This window comes from Nanorana parkeri, unplaced genomic scaffold, assembly GCF_000935625.1.
Source record: "Nanorana parkeri isolate BGI_ZX_2015 unplaced genomic scaffold, ASM93562v1 scaffold1350, whole genome shotgun sequence".
In the NCBI taxonomy this organism is placed as follows: Eukaryota; Metazoa; Chordata; class Amphibia; order Anura; family Dicroglossidae; genus Nanorana; species Nanorana parkeri.
Genome location: NW_017307618.1, coordinates 15133 through 24624, shown reverse-complemented (window position 1 = coordinate 24624; position 9492 = coordinate 15133). Strand labels below are relative to the sequence as shown.

At 45.1% G+C, this 9492-nt stretch overlaps 1 protein-coding gene across 3 annotated transcripts in view; it reads left to right on the top strand.

The window, feature by feature from the left end:
• Nucleotides 1-3594, top strand: part of LOC108797843 (tctex1 domain-containing protein 2-like) — a 17987-nt gene extending 14393 nt beyond the window's left edge. For 2 of the 3 annotated variants that reach the window (XM_018569531.1, XM_018569530.1), the window contains exon 4: nucleotides 3239-3594. In XM_018569531.1, the coding sequence (XP_018425033.1) occupies nucleotides 3239-3586 (348 nt within the window). In that variant the 3' untranslated portion in view covers nucleotides 3587-3594. Of the gene's footprint in view, nucleotides 1-3233 lie in introns of all 3 variants that reach the window. The other variant, XM_018569532.1, reaches the window with a different exon arrangement.
• Nucleotides 3595-9492: the final 5898 nt, after the last annotated feature.

The window sequence follows — 9492 nt, the reverse complement described above, 5'->3', positions numbered from 1 at the left end:
TATATATATATATATATATATATATAACAAAAAAAATTGCAAAGGTTAGAAAAAAAAACATTTTCGGTTTTGGTTTCGGCCTGACAACTTTTTTCATTTTGGTTTTAAAATTTTAATTTCGGTGCACCTCTACTGATTTGTATTGAAGTCTATCATGGGAGCGAGCTTGGAGCGGTGACTACTTTACAACACACACAGGGACCATGGGGAACAAGAGTAGCCCCCCTCCAGAAGGAAGGGCAGTGTCAGCACCAATTCAGAGATGATTGGAGGATCTACAGCTGACTGATACACAAATAAGATACATTTATGATAATAGTTAAGGTGCTTCAATGTATTTTTAAGATTTAACTCCTGATTCTAGTGTAATTTTAATGTCAGGTTAGTATGCACATTATGGCAAAACTCCACCCAGCACAAAGTGGTTTACTACCGTTTTAATATGTACAACCTCAGGGAAAAAGAGAAATGATTGGAAATCGATTCCGTTTCTAAATAAAAAGGTAGAAAAGACAGATCCCCTGTAAAGAAGAGATAGTATACTCGCCTGTCCAACTGCCTGTGCCACCAGTCTTTGCTCTCTTTAAGAGGTTCAATGCCCGGAGAATCCCCTTCATCAGACACGCTTTCGGGAGTGTTGGATCAATGGTTCCCCACCAAGCACTGTGGTTCCTACTGCTGGTTCCTATGTCACCTCTGTTTCCTGCATTCATATAGGGGTTGGCAGAAGAAGCTACAGTTTCTGGTGGGGGACTGGGAAATCAACATTCCTGGAAGTGTGTCAGAACATTCATTAACAGGAAATCACCTGCACCTCCATACAGCCTACAGACCTCAACGCAAGATTGGTCCTCGAAGTGACAACACGGCGCCGTGTCAGATACAGTCCATTAAAGAAGTCACCAGCACTCGATGATGCGTGCAAGAAGTATAGGCACTTTTTATTAAATTGTCACATGCGTCATACAGCCATCGTTTTGGGGCCACATAGGGTCCCTTCTTCTAGGCAACATAGTGACAAACAGTCACTACCACTTGCACGCATCATCGAGTGCTTGTGACTTCTATTATGAGATAAAGAACATTCTCTGGTCACCATAGCTCTTAAAGGTAGCAAAGATCGTCAGCGTGGGCAATAGGACAAATATAATATCTCATCTTTACAGGGACCCTCTTCTTTTCTACTTTTTCATTTTGAGGGTGTCACTTAAGGGTGAGAATGGGGTTTAGCAAGGCAGTATTTTCAATACGAATCTGAGATCAAGGATATGGAGGCATGACATCATAACAGTAGGAGGAAAGTTCAAGAGTACCATTAGAAGGCATTATTTTACTGAAAGAATAGTGGATGATTGGAACAGACCTCCAGCAGTGAAAGTCAATTAGCAGTACGTGAACTGAAAGCAGAAATAAATCTGCAGTGTTCCGCTTAAAACATGCATGGGATAAACAGAAGTCTATCCTCAGACATAATGTAATGGACAACTTGGTCTATATGATCCTTAATGTAATATAGGAATACAATGTCTGCCGTGCCGCTGTGTCTCCTCTAGTGATCCAGTATATAATCTAGGACTAAGTTCGGTTTCTTACCCTATTACAAGGAATGTACTTAGAAATTAATTACTCTATTGCTTGCTGTTATAAAGGTCTGGAACAGCGTTGCCAAGTATCCTTTTAAATTAGTGTTAATTAGACATGTACGATCTGTTTCGTTCCGAATCAAAATCCGTACGAATTTCCCGAAATTCGGACATATCCGAATTCCCCAATCCCAATGCATCCGAATGTATCTGAATCTGAAATTACGTTTCAGAATTTCGGATCCCCTCCAAATTTCGTTCACAAACGGAATTGAATCGGACATGTGACTTTTCTGACCAATCAGATGTGTTTTTGGTTTATTGCATCCGAATGGGCCTGAATCCAAATTGCACGCATCAAGGCAACTTGTGAGCCATATACTGTATATATATGTAAAGCTGAGGTTCCTAGACCCGAATTGCAATTGAGAACCAAATTTTCGAATTGCATTCTGGAGCTCCCTAGTTTTATGTATATATGGGTCACAATGTTGCCACAACGAATATTCGTTCCTATTATAGAATACTACTTATATATACATAATACTAAAACTGATGCTCCATGACCCGAATGGAGTCTGAATTTCCGAATAGCATTCGAGAGCTCCAGAATGCCATTGTGGTTTGGAAGCCTCAGCTTTACCATGGCTCCCAGACCCCTTTGCTTTCTGGAGATCCCTAATAGTATTTGGACATTCGGACTCCCGAAAGCCATTCGGGTCTAGGAGCTGGAAGGGGTCTGGAAGCCTCAGCTTTACTATGGCTCCCAGACCCCTTTGCTTTCTGGAGATCCCTAATAGTATTTGGACATTCGGACTCCCGAAAGCCATTCGGGTCTAGGAGCTGGAAGGGGTCTGGAAGCCTCAGCTTTACTATGGCTCCCAGACCCCTTTGCTTTCTGGAGATCCCTAATAGTATTTGGACATTCGGACTCCCGAAAGCCATTCGGGTCTAGGAGCTGGAAGGGGTCTGGAAGCCTCAGCTTTACCATGGCTCCCAGACCCCTTTGCTTTCTGGAGATTCCTAATGGTATTCGGACATTCGGACTCCCGATTCGGGTCTAGGAGCTTCAGCTTAAGTATTTATATCTGTATATGGTTTTCTTTGGTATTCGCAACGAAAGTTCGTAAACTCATCCGAAATTAACGAAATTTCGGATTTCGTCCGAATCGGAAACCCCGAACCGAATTGAATTTTGGATCCAAATCCCGAAATAACTAAATATGCGAACCGAATTTTACCGCAGCTTACATGTCTAGTCTTACCCACACTGGCAAGGATGAGTCAGAACATTACCTGCATTTAGAACATGTATGATTCATATATGTCAGTAGAGAAAATGTTGGAACCTCAGTCTGGGGGGTGGGGGGTTCTCTCAATTATGTTTCTACCACCACAATATTAGACTTAATCTGTGCAGTAAACCAGCAGTTCTGTATGTACACTATAACAAGGGGCATGACAAAATGACTTGCATGGATCCACCCAGTATCTCAGAATGAGGAAAAAACTGCTTGTTTGTGGATCTGTGAAGGAAGTGGGTGAAGATTCTTTTTGTTTTAAGAAGGCTCTATTGTGCTTTGCAATTGTTTCTGTGCTTGTAAAGTGTTTTTAGGGTCTAATCTGTTTTGCTTCTGTTCCTTTTACACTCTCAGCCTCCATCATTTGCCTCTCGGCCCTCTGAGAAGGTCCAGTTGTCATCCATCAAGCATATTCTGGAGAGCTACCTCCCAGAGCGGATGGGGGACATGAAGTATGACCACACCAAGGTCCCCTCTCTAGTGAAACTGATCAGCGAGGAAGTCAGAACTCAGGTGAAGAAGGTCTTACCTGCACGATACAAGATGCTATGCTTGGTGACAATGGGGGAGAGAGCCCAGGAGGACATCGCTATAGTTAGCCGCTGCCTCTGGGATCCTCACGCTGACAACTATGTGGCCCACGTCTATGAGAATTCCAGTTTTTTCTGTGTGGTAGCGGTGTACACTGTATTCTGCGAATAACCTGTCCTTACTGAATACTGGCGCCCATTACATTCTACAGTGTGACCATGACTCACAAACTTGTATGTAATCCTTCTGTAAATCCACGAACATTTCATCACCTCCTCTTCTCCACAAAATTTTAAAGCACTGCATGACAGATGGATTTAACGGGCTTTTTTTTTTAATATAGGGAAACCAATCTGGAGAAAAATCTGTACAGGAACTGAAAGGGACGCTCTTGCAAAACAGAAAATGATACTTCATATAAAGTATCTGCATTTGAAATATCAAAAATCATTATTAAAGTGGTTGTGCTGGGTTGTAAGTGAGGAAAATAACTGGAGAGAGGTGATAGGAATCATAAGGTGACTGCCCTTATCTAATATCCAATATGCTGCCAGAGCCCAGTGAAATTCCCACTGTGTAGGAGCACATGGCATTACTTCTAACTAGCACAATCAGCATGGCTAGCTCTCAGTAAGTTTCCGAAAAGTCATAGTTACATAGGGATCTTGGGATCCTTCAGATGAGGAGCTCTGGAAAAGGAAGGGCATCTCATAGTGTTTGCAACCACCCATTTGTTCTACCTTCCTTACTTCCGGCTATGGGGAAGCACAGCGGCTTAGTGATCAGCACTTCCGCCTTGCAGCACTGGGGTCCTTGGTTTGAGTACTTGTCAGGATACTATCTGCAAGGAGTTTGCATGTTCTCCCTGTGCTTTAGTGGGTTTCCTCTGGGAACTCCGGTTTTCTCCCACACTCCAAAGACATGAAGGCAGGTTTATTGGCTCCTGTCTAAAATAGGCCCTGGATGATACGCCCAAGATGGCTGCCTAACCATCTTACTCAACAGAAGATATTTGAGCCCACAGGAAAAAAAGGGCTATAGAAATATAAAGAAACAATGACTGAGTACCGAGACACCTAAAATACAGTTGAGTGAATGACCGATGCTTCTCTTATTATCATAAATTTGATCAACGTACCGAGAACTAGAATCTTCCTTTTGAACAAAAGTAACAGAGGGCGATACCATTGATAGCACTACTAAGCATTTGTAGTCACTCCTGGTTCACGTTAAGGAAATCTTGGTGTACAAAAGACTCCTTCAAGTCAAAAAACTCTTATAGCTCCCAGTTCAATTAGCCATGAAAGTGTTAGGGCTTGTGTAGGTGCAGCATGTTTTCAGGTGCATATATTGTGCCATTGAAATCAAATTGAGACACTTCTGAGTTCCTTCACTGGTGCTTCTGAGCTGAAGTTGATCTTCTTCTGAACGGCAAATTACATTCTTCTTAAATACAATGGGCATTCATCTGACTTGAAGTTGACATTCTTTTGAGCTTCAGTTGACCCACTTCTGATCTACAGTTGACATTCTTCTGACCTCCAGTTCACCTTCTCCTGACCAGCAGTGGACATTCTTCTGACCTGCAGTTCCCCTTCTCCCGACCTGCAGTGGGCATTCTTCTGACCAGCAGTGGGCATTCTTCTGACCTGCAGTTCACCTTCTTCTGACCAGCAGTGGGCATTCTTCTGACCTGCAGTTCACCTTCTCTTGACCAGCAGTGGGCATTCTTCTGACCAGCAGTGGGCATTCTTCTGACCTGCAGTTGATGTTCTTCTGAGTTAAGGTTGACCTTCTACTTCTGAAATGCAATGGGCATTTATCTGACTTGAAGTTGACCTTCTGACCTGCAGCTGACCTTCTTCTGACCTTCTTTTGACTTGCCTTGCACTTGATGTTCTTCTGGCCTGTAGCTGACCGTATTCTGGCTTGCAAATGGTATTCTTCTGCCCTGCAGTTGACCATATTCTGACTTGCATGTGACCCACTTCTAAGCTGCCTATAGCTTCTTTACCATACCTATTGACTTTTATGGAGTGAAAAGCAAATCAAACTAAAGCCCATATAGAGAGGCCATAAAGAGACAACGTCACCTTGGCTAATAAGTTCAACATGACAGTGTGTTTGTAAAGTGTCCCCGCCCCAGTTATATTTTTACCCTGGTAGCACTCCCTTGCAGCTCCTGCCTCCTTTCGGTGTATGAAGGGGCATATGCTCTTCTCCCATGTGAGAGTGCTGAGTGTAGCAGAAAATTGCTAAGCCCGAGCACATGACTGATAGGGTGACACCAGTGCTACCAATAGCCTCTGACACCAGGTGACACAATGAATTGCCGAATGCAGAGGGCAGAGGAGGCAGGAACGACGAGGAAGACCTGCTGAGTATAATTGGGGGGTGGGGGGATTTGGTGTATTGGTGTTGATGGCCCTTCACCATCAACCTGCACAGGTCAACCTGACATCACCAAACATACAACTAATGTTGCTCCAGCTTTGTATTCCCACACTACCATAGACCTAAAACGCACAGTAGATGACACCTGAGATACCCCATCATGCACTCTGCATACACTGAAGGGATCAAAACACCCCTCACAACATAGAAATATGTCGGATTCCAATGTAAACCTAACGCCATGAGAATTCATCATCAGAAGTAAAAAGAAAAAAATACACAATTTTAAATAAAGGAAATTTGGCAAAAAAATGTGATTGTGTCATGTGAATGAAATCAGGGGTTATAAGGACACTTAATTTACCTTGACAGGAACCTGGACTGAAATATGGCCGTCCTTCCGAAAATGCCGGCTGTCTTTGTGTGCAGTACTTGAGGGGTCACTGACCTCGAATAAGCATGCAGCAAGTGAGGTCAGGATTCCTGATCTGAATCATTGTTTTGGGTCAGTGATGCGTGAAGAATGGCATCCGAAGTGTCATCATCACAGATAGGACAGCTGTTATCATCATTGTCTCTTCACCAATTCTGCATTGCAAAGGACACCTGTACTGAGAGATCTGTGGGCTGCCACTGCTGGCCTCCTGGAAAAGCTATCTGCCTGGCTGTATCGCTCAATGAGACTCATATGTCTGTTGCATGTATCTTGCATTGACGCATGCAACACTTTGGGACATCTAGGTGAATGTAATTCACATGGTATTACAAGGGGCGTCCCAAGGCCGGGTGACACCCGGTAGAGAGAGGAGGGGACATTCACCCGGCGGGATGAGGTATGCTGCCGGGTCCCCTCCTCTCTCCTAACACTGTCGGGCTCTCGGTCAATGATCGAGTGCCCGACTTTTCAGAGGGGGCAACACCAAAATGACTGTCAGTCATTTTGGTGTCACTCCTCCAATGGTGGCACCTGGGTGTGGGCCGCACCCCCTTTGTGACGCCACTGGGTATAACTAACCATTAGATGGAGCATAGGATTTCCCATGCTCCTCGGCTCTATCTAGGGCAGTAATGCCGTGCAAATGGCGTTCAGCCAGCTATACACGGGAACGACCCTTTATAAATCATCCTCAATGTGCTGCATTCATGTGCAGAGCTTTTTTATTTTCCAATATATCATAGCAGGAGCAAAAATATGTTGTTTTACTTTCCCGAACGTTTGTTGCAGCAGATTGTGGTGCATTGCACAGGTTTTGAATGCAGGGTGTTCCCTTTTCGCACAGGTGCACACCAACATCATGCATTGATGTGAACTGAGCAGAGACGTCCCTAGAATGAGGCGGCACCAGGCTGCTGCCCGAGGTAGCATCTCTACGAGCAGAGCGGCATGGCTGCTCTGCTGCACACGTTTGCCTGCCGCCTGCTTTACGGCCAGATCGTCCCAGGTTGCTAAGAGCTGAGATGTGTAAGGGCCGTTCAAGGACGAGTTACTCATGCACTGCTGTTTGGATTTTCTGGGAGCTGTATATGTCTCATTATTTTGCACAGGGCACAACACCAGTCTAAGCAGTCGTAGAGCCGCAGGACCCCTATTGGCCCATTTACACCATTGAGCTGCATTGGCAAAACACCTGTAACATTCGGGCAGCTCACTGCAGGACCACTGACAAGGTGCGTAGGGGTTTGGCGCCGCATTGCACCAACGCCCATTACTGCAGTGCTGTGGTGCGAATGGGCCCATGCACATGGGTGTCACGCAACGTACAAGGGGCCGCCATTGTTCACATGTAACCGCTCATATGAGCATTTACATAACATAAAGAGCTCTGACCAGACTGGCCCTGGACGCAGGGATGGCAGTTCTGGCCGCATTTGATCGGACACACAGTACGTGCCCACAGCATGGAGTACTGTTGCTCCTACAGCAATGCTCCCTTGATGCGCAAATCAATGCACAGTGGCTCCCTGGCTGGAGTAATGACAGAATCTGCAGAGATGTGGACTGCAAGGGGGCGACACCATAGGAGCAGACTTGCCGCCATGAACCAAATCGCTGGCTTGATGTGGGCCTGAGCCACTATGGTCCCGTCAGTCTTATCCACCATCTACACTTGCGCCTCCCGATCTTGCACGGTGCATTGTCGGGTATTGTATAGGGCATCCCATTCATTTTCATGGGCACCCCTACGCCCAGCAAAGAAGCTTATGCACCTTTTGGAGCTTTGCGTATTTTTTGCATGTGCAAGACATTTGCTCGGTGCAATTGGGGGTGCCATTACCAATGAATGGTAACGCATGTTTTTCGCATGTACGCGCTACCCAAGTGTGAACGGTGGGCTCAGACAGGCAGGAACAGGTCAACAGAAACTTCTATAACTATTCTATTTTGTGACAAAGCTCTGCTGAAAGGAGGTAAAGTGTCCACTAATTCATATTCAGTGGAGCTTTACTCCTCCGTGCACACAGCGGTATTTATCGTACGAAGAACAATTCCACCTGCCTTGATGCAGCCCGCTGAGTCACGTGCTCTCTCTTAGCCGCAGTGGAGCACTCAGTGCGCATGCGCCTCCCTTCTATTGCAGGTCAAGCCTCGCCGAGTTACAGCCCCACCTCCTTTTCCCAAACCTGGGAGCTGATTGGCAGGTGTGAATGAATGGGAAACCACGCCCCCTTATCCCTCGCAGTTTTCCACGCCGCCGCTTTTGTCTTCTCACGTGATTGACGTGTGAGGCTGAGGCCGCCATCTTGCTTGGGGCAGCCGAATGACTTTAATGAAGAATATTTCACAGACTAATCCGAATGAAACAAGCGCAAGGGAGGCAAAGAAATACATCATGCACGAAAAAAAAAAAAGTTTAGTCAGTAAGGAAAGTAACATTTAGCTAGACGCGAGGAGCCACGTGATGTTATGGGTTCATTGTTCTGGACTCAGAAGGAGCTGACCTATTAGCATTCAAAACTGTACTGGTTTAGTTTACCCTGATGTGCAGTCCTTTTTTTTTTAGTTGACTTATGAAAACTGAAGTATGTGTAGATGCTACGTATGTGGCATGTGTGCGCATGCAAGGGAGCCTGTGCATGTGCAGACTTGAAACATCTGCACATGTGCAGGCTCTCATGCATGCACACACACACACTGCATGTGTAGCATCTACACATACTTCAGTTTTCATAAGTTAATGTCTGCAATATCCGCGCATGCGTGGGATCCTGCACATGACGCCACTATCAGAATTGTGCGGTAACATTAATATCACAGGAGGAAGTGAATCTGATATTGTGCAGGGGAGGGAAGCAGATGAGAGGAATTTAATTTCATGAATGTCATTTCAAAACATTGCAGGTGCATCAAAACAAACATGGTGTAAAAAACAAAAAAGTACTCGTACTCGCCCATATGCTCCCGATACGGGAACTTCAGGTATCAGGATGCCGGGCAGCGACTTGTACTCAATACCAAAAAAATGCTAACGGTGCATCCCTATTATTGACCATAATTTTATTTTCCTGGTGCCTGTAAATGGCGACATTGACATGGTAGCAGCTCTGCTGCCTGATGGCCCACAGGACCAGTGATAGCTATAAATAAACCATTGAAAGAAAGGCAATCTCATAAATAGACTCAATACAACAGAAGGCGGGAAAAAAACTCATGTAATCCCACTCCTGTGGTGAGTTGTTTGCAG